Genomic DNA, 14,131 nt, shown 5'->3' on the forward strand with positions numbered 1-14,131 from the left:
CAGCTGGGAATCAGAGGGCTCTGGGCTGCCTGCAACCGCGGGGAGCCCAGAGCCCTTTAAATCCCAGCCGCGGCTGGGAATCAGAGGGCTCTGGGCTGCCCGCTGCTGCGGGGAGCCCAGAGCCTTTTAAATCCCAGCCACGGACGGGAATCAGAGGGCTCTGGGCTGCCCGCTGCGGCGGGGAGCCCAGAGCCTTTTAAATCCCAGCCGCGGCCGGGAATCAGAGGGCTCTGGGCTGCCTGCAACCGCGGGGAGCCCAGAGCCCTTTAAATCTCAGCCGCAGCTGGGAATCAGAGGGCTCTGGGCTGCCCGCTGCTGCGGGGAGCCCAGAGCCTTTTAAATCCCAGCCGCGGCCGGGAATCAGAGGGCTCTGGGCTGCCGGCAGCGGCGGGGAGCCCAGAGCCTTTTAAATCCCAGCCGCAGCCGGGAATCAGAGGGCTCTGGGCTGCCTGCAACCGCGGGGAGCCCAGAGCCCTTTAAATCCCAGCCGCAGCTGGGAATCAGAGGGCTCTGGGCTGCCCGCTGCTGCGGGGAGCCCAGAGCCTTTTAAATCCCAGCCGCAGACGGGAATCAGAGGGCTCTGGGCTGCCCGCTGCTGCGGGGAGCCCAGAGCCTTTTAAATCCCAGCCGCGGCCGGGAATCAGAGGGCTCTGGGCTGCCGGCAGCGGCGTGGAGCCCAGAGCCCTTTAAATCTCAGCCGCGGCTGGGAATCGGAGGGCTCTGGGCTGCCCGCAGGGGCAGAGAGCCCAGAGCCCTTTGAATCCCAGCCGCGGCGGCTGGGATTTAAAGGGCTCAGGGCTCCCAGCGGCTGCCAGCAGCTCAGAGCCCTTTGAATCCCAGCCCCTGGCCGCTGATTGCCCCCTCCCCAGACCCCTGCCCCAACTGCCCCCCAGGACCCCCACCCCCTATCTAAGCACCACTGGTCCTTGTCCCCTGTTACCCACTCCCGAGACGCCTGCCCCTAACTGCCCCTTGGGACCCCAGCCCCTATCTAAGCCTCCCTTCTCCTTGTCCCCAACTGCCCCCTCCTGAGACCCCACCCAACTTCCCCCCAGGACCCCACCCCCTACCTGTCCCCTGATAAACCCCCTGGACTCCCATGCCTATCCTATTGCTGCCTGTCCCCTGACTGCCCCTCCGAACCTCTGCCCCATCCAACCCCCCCTGCTCCTTGTCCCTTGACTGGCCCCTGGAACCCCCTACCCCTTCTCCAACCTTGTAATCTTGTGGCACTGACGCGTTGTAGCTTCATTTTATATCGGCTTACAGGGCGGGAGTGGGGGGGGGCACCACCATTTTCGGCCCCACCAAAAATTATACAAACCTGCCGCCTATGCACACGTGTAATACTTTCCCAGCAAGAATCCTGGGATTCTGTCTCTGCAAACCCAAACCCTCTAGCCGGGATCGTGGAAGCCAGACAGGATGCTGGACGTTTGCTCAGTTTGATCCCATGGGCTGTTCGATGTAGAACCCATCCTGCCCCATACGGGTTACTTCAGACCCGTCTCTGATGGGATTCTCAACCGCCCGGCCTAGGCTGTGCTCTGGTGACAGGGGGAGGCAAAGCTGGAGCAAAGGCAACCGTTTCTGCAGGAGGTCGGCGCACAGGGACTGCTCTGCAAAAGACAGAGCAGCACAAACCACCTCTAATCCCAGAGACCGGCTAGCTTGTCTCCTCACGGCCACCTTCTTGGGTGTGCCCTACACCTCCTCCCCTTGTAGCTGCCACCAGGGAGCTCCACCGTTATTTGTATTTCAGTAGGACCTAGAGGGGCAGATCAAGATCAGAGGAGCGGCTTCCTAAGGGCAGTCTAATTAGTCTATGGGAAAGGCTGGCAGTCTAATTAGACTATGGGAAGGAGGAGGAGACGCCCGCTACTAACAGGCGGCTCTTGTCACCAATGCAGCTTATCCAAGGAGAAGGGAAGCAGCAGGTCGGTGGCAGAGCCAGGAAACGAACCCTTGTTTCATAGAGTCAAAGCAATGTAGGGCAGGAAGGGACATTTTACACTGCTGCACTGCAGCAGCGGTAAGTATACCTAGGCCTGAGTTCTGCTCCCGTACCCTAGCCCCTGGATGGTTCCTAGCAGAGTGGCTGCAATCCCACTTAGGACCTGAGGACTCACGTTTAGTGGCAGCTCTTTGGCTCACTGGCAGTGCCTCATCTAGCTTCATAACCCCACTGAAGATTTCACATCCAAGGCAGGCCACGGGCATAAAATTAAATGCGTGCAAGAGACCTGCCATGCCATCAGTCTCGCGGGGCTGTTTAGATTCCTAGACAACTAGGTGGGCTGTTACCTGGGACAGAAAGGGTGAGTTTCCCCTATGCAAGCTCAATCTGTAACAAAACCTCAGGCTGTCTGAGCAAATTCGCATGGGGTGCTATTGAAAACGGCTGTTTACGGCCAGCTGTATGTGCCAGCTAGGAAGACCCCCACTCACCGCTGAGCTTCATGGTCGATTTTGGAGTGGAACATATAAAGCTTCAGCCTGGGGTCTCCTCTCGACTGACGCAATGGGAACAGCCGGCCCAGTGGAGTCCTGGGGGGTGGACAGGAGCCCACAACATGCTGTGATTGGGGATGTCTACACTGCATTATAAACCTGGGGCGGGGGACCCCAGGCTCATGGACTTGGTGGTCCCAAGCCTGCACTTGAGCCTCCACACTGCATTTTAAACCCAGGCTTACAATTGCTGGACCCTTGTCTCACAGCCTTGCAAATGCGGCCATAGAATCTCAGAGTTGGAAGAGCCCTCAGGAGGTATCTAGTCCAACCCCCTGCTCAAAGCAGGGCCAACCCCAACTAAATCATCCCAGCAGGGTCCTACAACCTGAGCCCTGTGTGTTTGCTGACCTGAGTCAGACTGTTTTGTGTGTGGAAGGAAGGTGGGCTTGGGCTCAAACATGAGACAGAGCCTGGGCTTAGTGGGCAGTGGAGATATACCCTTGGCTTAGGGCACACCTAGACAGCAAAAACACTCTGCGTGGCAACAATTACTACAGAGTTGGGCTCGCGCTGCGGCCCTAAAAATAGCCAGGAAGATGCTCCAGCTTGGACTGGAGCTCAGGTTCTAATGTCCAGTGAAGGGGGTGAGTTTCAGAGCCCAAGCTCCAGCCCGAGCTGGAATATCTACACAGGTGGGTCTAATGCCATAGCGCAAGCCCAAGTCTGTAGACCTGGGTTTTGCGATTCGCTGCCATGGTGGCTTTGTCCCCCTCTGTTTTTCCTTTACATGTTTCAGCTGTGACAATTGAGATCCCCAAAAGGCGGGTGAAGCCACCTCCTAGAAGGTGGCACCTTCAGCTAAGCAAGAAAACGTCCAAGTGAATGGTCTTGGCCAATGGTCAGCTTCTGTAGTAACGGTGATGATACTCCTTAGGCGAGCACAGCAAGGAGCAGTGAAGAGGTCTCGCAGACTTCAGTGCACAGAGGGGCCCGTTCCTCTGTCGTTCCACATTGCTGGGCCAGATCCTCAGGGACTTGATTTCAGTGGAACTACACTGGCTGATCCAGCCCACTGAGTTATTTACACCGTTGCAAAATGGATACAAACCACCACTGTTCTGGGAATACTTCAAAGCATACTTTAAGTTGTCATTGGATAAGAGGGAAGGTCTTGTCATGCATTGAGAACTGGTTAAAAGACAGGGAACAAAGGGTAGGAATTAATGGTAAATTCTCAGAATGGAGAGGGGTAACTAGTGGTGTTCCCCAAGGGTCAGTCCTAGGACCAATCCTATTCAACTTATTCATAAATGACCTGGAGAAAGGGGTAAACAGTGAGGTGGCAAAGTTTGCGGATGACACTAAACTGCTCAGGATAGTTAAGACCAAAGCAGACTGTGAAGAACTTCAAAAAGATCTCACAAAACTAAGTGACTGGGCAACAAAATGGCAAATGAAATTTAATGTGGATAAATGTAAAGTAACGCACATTGGAAAAAATAACCCCAACTATACATACAATATGATGGGGGCTAATTTAGCTACAACAAATCAGGAAAAAGATCTTGGAGTCATCGTGGACAGTTCTCTGAAGACGTCCACGCAGTGTGCAGAGGCGGTCAAAAAAGCAAACAAGATGTTAGGAATCATAAAAAAGGGGATAGAGAATAAGAAGGAGAATATATTACTGCCCTTATAAAAATCGATGGTACGCCTACATCTTGAATACTGCGTACAGATATGGTCTCCTCATCTCAAAAAAGATATACTAGCACTAGAAAAGGTTCAGAGAAGGGCAACTAAAATGATTAGGGGTTTGGAACAGGTCCCATATGAGGAGAGATTAAAGAGGCTAGGGCTTTTCAGCTTGGAAAAGAGGAGACTAAAGGGGGATATGATAGAGGTCTATAAAATCATGAGTGATGTGGAGAAAGTAGATAAGGAAAAGTTATTTACTTATTCCCATAATACAAGAACTAGGGGTCACCAAATGAAATGAATAGGCAGCAGGTTTAAAACAAATAAAAGGAAGTTCTTCACGCAGCGCACAGTCAACCTGTGGAACTCTTTACCTGAGGAGGTTGTGAAGGCTAGGACTATAACAGCGTTTAAAGAAGAACTGGACAAATTCATGGAGGGTAAGTCCATTAATGGCTATTGGCCGGGATGGGTAAGGAATGGTGTCCCTAGCCTCTGTTTGTCAGAGGGTGGAGATGGATGGCAGGAGAGAGATCACTTGATCATTACCTGTTAGGTTCACTCCCTCTGGGGCACCTGGCATTGGCCACTGTTGGTAGACAGGATACTGGGCTAGATGGACCTTTGGTCTGACCTGGTATGGCCGTTCTTATGTTCTTATGTAAAGCACTCGGTGAGCATTACAGGAGCTGTCTAGTCTGCGAAATGGTGCTGACGTGAGAAAAAAAACCTGAACTCATTTCCTGTGTCGAGTCCTGCTGCAAACACCATGGCCCGATTCCCTGTTGCCTGCAGCTCATGGAGTCATTTAACCAGGGCCGGCTTTAGGAAATGCGGGGTCCAATTCGAACAGTTTCGACGGGGCCCCAGCAGGGATGACTGAAAAAACAAACAGAAAAAACCACAGGTAAAAAGCCACGTGGGGCTTGTACTCACCGGACAGTGCTCCGAGTCTTCGATGGCGCTTCGGCAGCGGGTCCTTCACTCGCTTCAGGCCTTCGGCAGCACTGAAGGACCAGCCGCCGAAGTGCCGCCAAAGACCCGGAGCGCTGCCAGGTGAGTAAAAATTAAAAAGGCGCCTCTAGCCAGGGAAGGGATTCTCACTGGGCATGGGGCCCTCTTAGGTGCGGGGCCTGACTCGGGGGAATTGGTGGAATAGGCCTAAAGCCGGCCCTTCCCAAGTATCTCACTCTCCTTCGCTCGATGATATTTTTCATACTCCTCCATGTTAGACTCCTACCCTCAAAAGCTGCTCCAGTCTGCACAATGTACCTGGGGTCAAGCCTAGGGGATAAAAGGCACCTCTAGACCTGACCCTTAGGGAGTCGAAGAATTTAAAAGCCCTTCGCAGCAAATTCCTGAACATCCCAGGCCTGATTCCTGCCCCCACCGCCTTCCAGGTGCAGCCTCCATCCAGAAACTGTAATTCAAGTCAAACAGCCCACGCGTCCATTTAAATACATTTCATCCTGATTTAATGCATGAACGGCCTTTTCATGCCAGCCCCTTGCAGCCAGGCAGGTGCACAAAGAAACAATTCACCCCAATCGCAGCATCTGAAAAGCATGGCTCACCCCAGTGACTAAGATACACGAGACCAACTCACCTGGGCTGGGGGCGGGGCGAGCTTGGTAGCAGGACAGGGCCCATAGCTGGTCTTCCCCAAGCAGAGCCGGTATCCCTCCATGTTCCTGTCCAGCTCACCTCTCGAGTGCTGCGAGTCACGAGGGGATGAAGGAGGTGGAAGGCAAAAGCTTGAAAGTGACACCTCCAGGGCCTGAGACCCTGTCACATCCTTGGTGACACATCCAGGCCTGAGACCCTGGGTGAGGTTTCTGATGGGGGTTTGGCAGCACATTGGAATCAATGGGAGCAGTGTGGTTAAATCTGCTCTTTAGCTTTGAGACTCGTGGTGATTAATAATCTCCTTATCAGCCTAGGCAACCCCTCCATGGCAAAGGAGAAATGGAGAGCGGCGGCTCTGCACAGGTTCCCATGCTCAGTAGGGCCTGTGGGCCGACTCTGGAGCTGATGGCCGTACCGGGCAGAGCTCTGAGGACTGTTCCACCCATCCCCTGCTCACCTGCTCTGCAAGAGCCCTCGGGAGCTCAAGAAGATCTGGAATCCCAGCACACATGCATTGCTCCGTCCGTCCCTTTCAAAGGGAAAGGAGCTGCGCCACATCCAACCAGGAAGGCAGATCTGGTACGTTTTGTGGAGGCCAAGAATTAATTAATAAAGGTTTGAAGGGATCTTAATGTATGTTAGCTAATTAGCAGTCCGGACCAGTTTTCTTCGACAGTTTCAATCTTATATTGTCCCTCTTTGGGTGCTGTTTCCAGTTCAATTGCTTCCCTCTTCTTTGCTGTCACTGCTCAATCATCTTCAAACATATCAGTCTTGGGAACAATTGTTGCGAAGGGATTGGCTGGGGATGTTTAAAGAGGGTGGGACTTTTATTTCCTGGAGATCTTGTTCCAGCTGCAGCTGATTGGCATATAGTAAACTGTTGGCCAGGAGATACATGAAATCCACTCCCTGTAACTTTGCCCTTCTCATTCTGTTTTGCATCACTTGCGTTCTCTTATCCTACCTGCCGCTTCGACTCATCTCACCAGAGCACTTACCGTCATCTCAGGAATTTGTCAGGACAGAAGCCAGAGGTGAGTCGCTTTCTTCACTGCTGTCTGGACTGTGGTTTGGGTGGCACGTTCCCTAATCATAGGCAGGCTGGGGATAGGGGCACTGGCCAAGGTGGCAGGATCCCTGGGTTCTAATTCCCACTTCTGCCAGCTGTCTGGTCTATGACCTTGGACAAACTGTTTCCCCCTTCCCTGCTGCGTCTGTCTTGGCGTGAGCTCTTGAAGGATGGGACTATGGCAGTGCCAGGTAGGTAGCACCAGGAACTCGTTGCTGCTGCATTGTCATGCAAAGAAATTTCTAAAAAAGGGATGGGTGAAAAGTGGAGTAAAAGGCTGAGGAAGAAACTGAGGTGGGCGGTGGTGAAGGAAACCCCGAGGCCTTTGGAAGATCCTATGTAGCCCACCGGCGAGTGTGTGTTATAGCAGACAGCTATGGAGCCTGGGCTTCTCAGCTCACGCTTTTAGTTCTGGCAGTTCCTGGTGTGCCAGCCAAAGGGGTGGTAGTCACATCTAAATTGGTGGGTGCTCCCACTGTATTTTGAACCAGGAGCCTGATGCAACCGAAACTGGAATTACCCGATGGCTCCCTAAATCCCTCCTGCCAGCTGGAGTTGGTTATCTCCATTTTCTGCCCTGAGGCTCCAGCTCCATTTACACAACTGGAGTGCTTGTCTGGGAGACACCCTAAGCCGATGGGAAAGAGCTTAATAACTTCACCTCCACGAAAGGCGGAAGCAACCTGTAGTGCAGATGGGTTCTAAGTGGTTGGAAAGGACTAGCCATTTCAGTTTGCTCTGAGTAATTCCCAGCCACAAGGGCAGCATCATACCTCAATGAGGGCATGTTTGGGAGGTGGGCCACCAAAGAACTTGTCTGCCCTTGGCTGTGAGTCTGCGAGTGATTCTGTTTCATGTTGCCTCCTTTGGGCTTCAGATCTGTGACCACTTTCTAACAAGCGGTGCCAGTTCCTGGCATTGCTCCATTCCCCTCGTCCCCGCCATGTTTCGTTATCGCTAATCACTAATCCCTCCATCATTGGTGTCTCCTGCATTCCCAGGCCAGCAATGCCGAGCAGCGAGCAGTTGAAAAGCCCAGCCTGCAAGCACCTCCTCCTCTTTATTCTCTCCCAATTCATACTCGCCCTCTGTTTGTTTACATACCTTCGGCCCTCCAGGGACCGAGGCCCAGAGCCCCAGGCTGGCAATCCCTCTGCACTCACAATCCAGCCTGGGAACAACCCCACAGCTCCACAGGCTGGTTCGGAACTGATCATCCTGCTATGGACCTGGCCCTTTGGGCAGCCTGTTGCTCTGCAAAAATGCTCTGAGCTCTTGGGCATCGGGGACTGTCACATCACGGCCAACCGCAGCTGGTACCACAAGGCCAATGCGGTGATTGTGCATCACTGGGATGTGTGCTCCAGCCCAAAGCAACTGCCCCAGGGCCCACGGCCCCCATCCCAGCACTGGATCTGGTTCAATCTGGAGTCCCCCAGCCACAGCCGTAACCTGGGCTTTATGGATAACCTCTTCAACCTGACCATGTCATACCGGAGGGACTCGGATATCTTCACCCCCTACGGGTGGCTGGAGGTCCTCAGCCAGCCCCAGAACTTCAGCATCCCAGCCAAGTCCAAGCTGGTGGCCTGGGTGGTGAGTAACTGGAACCCAGCCTCCCGCCGGGTGCAGTACTATGGGGAGCTGAAGAAATACCTCCACGTGGATATATACGGCCGCCAGCACATGCCTCTGCCCCGGGACAAGCTCGCCTCCACTCTGTCTCAGTACAAGTTCTACCTAGCCTTTGAGAACTCGCTTCATGAGGACTACATCACCGAGAAACTCTGGAGCAATGCCATGGGCTCGGGGGCCGTGCCCGTTGTCTGCGGCCCCCCCCGAGAAAACTATGAGCGCTTTCTGCCCCCCGATGCCTTTATTCACATCGATGACTTTCCCAGTGCTCAAGGGCTGGCCCAGTACCTCCAGGAGCTGGACAAGGACCCAGCGCGCTACCAGCGCTACTTCCAGTGGCGAACGTGGCTAAAACCGTCCGAGCGAATTTCCTGGAACATCCACTTCTGCAAAGCCTGCCGGGCCTTGCAAATGACAGAGACCTACCAGACCAGGAACAGTTTGGCCAAGTGGTTCCGCCGCTAGGAGTTACATGCTCAGCTTGCTGGGTTTAGTACAGATCATTTCCGGCCGGTTCAGTTGCAATTAGCCAAGACTGCTACGTTGCTTTGTACAGAGTTATGCCTGCATTTGTTACAAGCTGGGTAGCCTTTGCACCAGGAATCGGCTGCTCTGTGCACCCCCACCCCTCTGACGGTCCTCGGCTGACTGGCTTCAGAAATCTGAAATTGTGAAATGCAGAATAAGGAAGAGACGACAGAACAAAAAGCAGCTTCCGGGAGGGCACCAGTTTGGGGGAGCTCTGATTATGGCCTGCCTAGGCCAGTGGTTTTCAAACTTTTTTTCTGGTGACCCAGTTGAAGAAAATTGTTGACGCCCGCAACTCAACGGAGCTGGGAATGAGAGGTTGAGGGTATGGGAGGGGGCTCTGGGATGGGACAGGGGGTTGGGGTGCAGGGGTGAGGGCTGTGGGGTGGAGCTGGGAATGAGAGGTACAGGGTATGGGAGGGGGCTCTGGGCTGGGACAGGGGGTTGGGGTGCAGGGGTGAGGGCTGTGGGGTAGGGCCGGGAATGAGGGATTCAGGGTGTGGGAGGGGGCTCTGGTCTGGGATGAGGGGTTTGGGGTGCAGGAGGGCGTCAGGGCTGGGGGTGCAGGCTCTGGGGTGGGGTCAGGGATGAGGGGTTTCGGGTGCAGGAAGAGGCTCTGGGTTTGGGGGGGCTCAGGGCTGGGGCAGGGGATTGGGGTGCGGGTTACCTCAGGTGGCTCCCAGTCAGCAGCTCAGCGGGGGTGCAATGGCAGGCTTCAAGCAGCAGGTCCGGCTCCTAGGCGGAGGCGCGCAAGCGACTCCGTGCGGTTCTTGCCCACAGGCACCGCCCTCACCAGCTCCCATTGGCTGGTTCTCCTGGATGGGGAGATAATGGGTGAGTGACTAGAAGGATGAAGGGCATATGGGGCATTGTGGCTTCCACATGCCAAGCTGGGCAATTTTTAGGTCTGGTTGAACTATTAAGGGGCAGGCGGATGATAGATAGATCAAGATCAGTTCTGGGGTCCCGTTATGGTGGGGCATGGGATAAGTAGGGATGTTGAGTTCCCTGGATATTGCAGTGAAAAAAAAACCCCAATCAGAAGTCCAGAGGCTAGTTAGATTCTTGGGAACGTTTGGATTTTAACAAGAAGAACAGGAGCACTTGTGGCACCTTAGAGACTAACAAATTTATTTCAGCATGAGCTTTCGTGAGCTACAGCTCACTTCTTCGGATGCTGTAGCTCACGAAAGCGCATGCTGAAATAAATTTGTTAGTCTCTAAGGTGCCACAAGTGCTCCTGTTCTTCTTGCGGATACAGACTAACACGGCTGCTACTCTGAAACCTGGATTTTAACAGTTTAATAAAGAAAAACTCAGGCAAATATGTCAATATTTTGCTTTGATCTATAATTTAACTACAGAACAAAGACTCTCCAATCTGCAGCTGTTCCGTTGCCTAACACTGGATAACTTTACATATTTTGGCCTCCTGACAATAATTTGGGCCCCCCTGAAGTTCGTCGGGTGGTGATGGGGAAGTCCTCTTTGCCCACCTGGGTGCGCAGAGCCTGGGATGATTAGCTTGATAGACAGGTAGAAAGATGGGGATAGATTGATAATTTTGGCTCATCTACGCCCTCACTTGGCATTAATCTTTTGCAGCAGGTGACCCTAAGGTTAGGGCTAATAGAGATGGGAGCCCAGATGGGACATCGTAGTCTCAAGAGCCATGCAGGGGGTAACGTCCAAATTACCCAAAGCCCCTTTCATGCCAAAGTTTGCAACTCTAACACCAACACTCGTTAGTAAGTGATGACAAGCTGCATTCAGCACAGCGGGACCACCTTGCCCGGCAGTGAACTGCAGCCACCTCTAGGGTGTAAATGGACAGCGTTTGAACTGTACAGAGCAGAGTTTTTAAAAGGTTCAGGCCAGAATGCATCTCATTGCCATGCTAGTGGATTTCAGGCTGGCTGAATGTAACACATACAGATCGGAACGTGCCCAGGGCTTCAAAAATAAAAAAAAGCCACAAGACCTTGGTTCTGCCTCCAGCTTGCAAGCACCCTGCCGGGGGTTGAACTTTTGCCCTATTGATTCAAGTTCAAAGTCACCGTCCTGCTCTTCAAAGCACTCCCTGGGCTGGTATGCACATGCACCTGTTGTTCTGTGCTTAGAGCTCAGAAGCAAGATCAAAAAAATGAGCTTTGTGCATGGACTGGAAAGTGGGGAGGGTTGTGATGGTCCCTTGTTCCCAGGGGAGTTCATTCCACAGTCTCAGGATGGGTCTACGTTAGCTTGCCCCAGCGACGTCGCTCAGGGCTGTGAACAATCCCCACCCCTGAGCAATGGCGTTAATCTTCCCCTAAGACTCTGTGTAGACGGCACTAGGTGGTAGCTGAATTCTTCCGTCAGCCTAGCTGCTGCCTCTCGGGGAGGTGGATTAACGACAGCCACGGGCAAACTCCTCCCGTCGCTGCAGTAAGTGCTGCTGCAGCGGTTTCAGTGTAGACGCAGCCTCAGTTCACGTTCAAACCAAGCCACTGCTGCTTCTCCTAGCGAGAGGAGGAGGGAGAACACACGCCAGGCGGGTGTGTCATCACACGGCTTAACACCGTGGTTCTCAACCATGGGTCTGGGGGTTGCGAACACATTTCAGCGGGGGGGGGGGGTCGCCAAGCAGGACCAGCATTAGACACGCAGTGGCCCAGGGTAGAAAGCTGGTGCCCCACTGCATGGAGCTGAAAAGCCCAGGGCCCTGAGCCCTACCACCTGGGCTGAAGCCAAAGTCTGAGCAACTTAGCTTCACGGAAGCCCCTGTGGCATGGGGCCCCGGGCAACTGCCCTGCCCCTAATGCCGGCCCTGGCTTTTCTATGCAGAAAACCAGCTATTGTGGCACAGGTGGGCCGTAGATGTGGGGGGAGCGGGGACTCAGAAAGAAAAAAGTTGAGACCCCCTGACTTAATGCATGACTGGAGGAGCTCAGATACTAGATAGGCTACAATAGGCGCAAACTGCATCTGCAGAAAAGCCGCAGCTTTGAAAACATCTGACTCCACCTTTTCTAAGCACTGTCGCTCCTGGGATATTCCTGCCAGCCGCATGGAGGCTTTGGAGACAGCTTGAGTTTAAACAGTGGCTGAGTTGAAAAATGTTTCAAACCTTCCAGCCAGTAGCGTCTGAACACCTCCCAACTCTGTGCTGTCCCCTCTGCCTCTTTCCAGCAGGCAGCTTGCTGATGGGAAGCCCCAGGGGAGGAAGGAAGGGGAGTTTTGAGAAGCACGCCCCCCGCAGCTTGGCCGGGGGCGCCTGAGCAGAGTGGAAGGAGATGTGAAGCAGCTTTGTGACTTGCTCAGGCTGCGGGAGCCAGAGGAGGAAATGCGAAAATCAGGATTGACACCCCTTTCTGCGTGGCCCCTGCCGACGACCACCAAAGAGCTGCTCACTGTCTCCGCTGTTCTCCTCATGGGACTTCGCAGACCCTGCCGTGAGGGGAGGCAGTTTAAAACCCTGCGAGCGGTAGATCCTGTAACCTCCCCCCCGCCCCCAGCGATATGTGGGCTGTATTTTCACAAACAGCCTCTCAAACCAGCTCCTGCAGTTCCCCCACCCCCAACTCTTGGTGCCAGCAAAAGGCCTCTGGGTGTGTAAATCGGCGTCTCGAAAGTCTCCATTTGCACACAAACACACACGCACTCTGGCAAACTTGGGGGCCGGGCTGGACGGTGCAGCTTGCTGTAAAGTGTGTGTTGTGCCACCCTCCAGCCCACGGAGGGGGTAAAGGCAGACTACCGCTGCCAGGGGATGGAGTTACTCTGTCGGCTTGTGTGACAGCCTGGAGTCCAGCCCTTTGGTGGGGGTTGTCATGGGAGCGTATTGGCCATAAACGAAGGTTTAAATGCTGCAATCCAGACAACAGACACTCCACACGTGTAATACTTTCCCAGCAAGAATCCTGGGATTCTGTCTCTGCAAACCCAAACCCTCTAGCCGGGATCGAGGAAGCCAGACAGGATGCTGGACGTTTGCTCAGTGTGATCCCATGGGCTGTTTGATGTAGAACCCATCCTGCCCCATATGGGTTACTTCAGACCTGTCTCTGATGGGATTCTCAACCGCCCAGCCTAGGCTGTGCTCTGGTGATGGGGGGAGGCAAAGCTGGGGCAAAGGCAACCGTTTCTGCAGGAGGTCGGCGCACAGGAGCTGCTCTGCAAAAGACAGAGCAGCACAAACCACCTCTAATCCCAGAGACGGGCTAGCTTGTCTCCTCACGGCCACCTTCTTGGGTGTGCCCTACACCTCCTCCCCTTGTAGCTGCCACCAGGGAGCTCCACCGTTATTTGTATTTCAGTAGGACCTAGAGGGGCAGATCAAGATCAGAGGAGCGGCTTCCTAAGGGCAGTCTAATTAGACTATGGGAAGGAGGAGGAGACACCCGCTACTAACAGGCGGCTCTTGTCACCAATGCAGCTTCTCCAAGGAGGGGAGACTCGTTATCGGGAAACTGAGGCACAGAGAAGGGAAGCAGCAGGTCAGTGGCAGAGCCAGGAAACGAACCCTTGTTTCATAGAGTCAAAGCAAGGTAGGGCAGGAAGGGACATTTTCCCACTGCTGCACTGCAGCAGCGGTAAGTATACCTAGGCCTGAGTTCGGCTCCCGTACCCTAGCCCCTGGACGGTTCCTAGCAGAGTGGCTGCAATCCCACTTAGGACCTGAGGACTCACATTTAGTGGCAGCTCTTTGGCTCACCGGCAGTGTCTCGTCTAGCTTCATAACCCCACTGCAGATTTCACATCCAAGGCAGGCCACGGGCATAAAGTTAAATACATGCAAGAGACCTGCCATGCCATCAGTCTCACGGGGCTGTTTAGATTCCTAGACAACTAGGTGGGCTGTTACCTGGGACCGAAATGGTGAGTTTCCCCTATGCAAGCTCAATCTGTAACAAAACCTCAGGCTTTCTGAGCAAATTCGCATGGGTTGCGTTTAAAGGAGAACTGGACAAATTCATGGAGGTTAAGTCCATTAATGGCTATTGGCCGGGATGGGTAAGGAATGGTGTCCCTAGCCTCTGTTTGTCAGAGGGTGGAGATGGATGGCAGGAGAGAGATCACTTGATGATTACCTGTTAGGTTCACTCCCTCTGGGGCACCTGGCATTGGCCACTGTTGGTA

At 53.8% G+C, this 14,131-nt stretch overlaps 1 protein-coding gene and 1 long non-coding RNA gene across 2 annotated transcripts; one reads left to right on the plus strand and one right to left on the minus strand.

The window, feature by feature from the left end:
* The first annotated feature begins 6,311 nt into the window (after positions 1 to 6,311).
* Positions 6,312 to 8,950, plus strand: LOC123356084 (3-galactosyl-N-acetylglucosaminide 4-alpha-L-fucosyltransferase FUT3-like). The gene is made up of 3 exons (XM_044999060.1): positions 6,312 to 6,357; positions 6,771 to 6,815; positions 7,852 to 8,950. The coding sequence occupies exon 3, from the start codon at positions 7,859 to 7,861 to the stop codon at positions 8,948 to 8,950; it is 1,092 nt and encodes a 363-aa protein (XP_044854995.1). The 5' UTR covers positions 6,312 to 6,357; positions 6,771 to 6,815; positions 7,852 to 7,858.
* A 169-nt stretch (positions 8,951 to 9,119) lies between these two features.
* On the minus strand, positions 9,120 to 13,432 carry LOC123355745. The gene is made up of 3 exons (XR_006575192.1): positions 13,404 to 13,432; positions 9,681 to 9,828; positions 9,120 to 9,147 (listed from the first exon to the last, which is right to left on the minus strand). It is a non-coding gene; the product is annotated as an uncharacterized LOC123355745 (long non-coding RNA).
* Between the last annotated feature and the right edge of the window lie 699 nt (positions 13,433 to 14,131).

The sequence above is a fragment of the Mauremys mutica genome, chromosome 24 (assembly GCF_020497125.1).
Source record: "Mauremys mutica isolate MM-2020 ecotype Southern chromosome 24, ASM2049712v1, whole genome shotgun sequence".
Taxonomy (NCBI): Eukaryota; Metazoa; Chordata; order Testudines; family Geoemydidae; genus Mauremys; species Mauremys mutica.

Coding starts and splice junctions, on each gene's coding strand:
- LOC123356084 (XM_044999060.1), top strand. CDS start 7,859: ATGCCGAGCAGCGAGCAGTTGAAAAGCCCAGCCTGCAAGCACCTCCTC.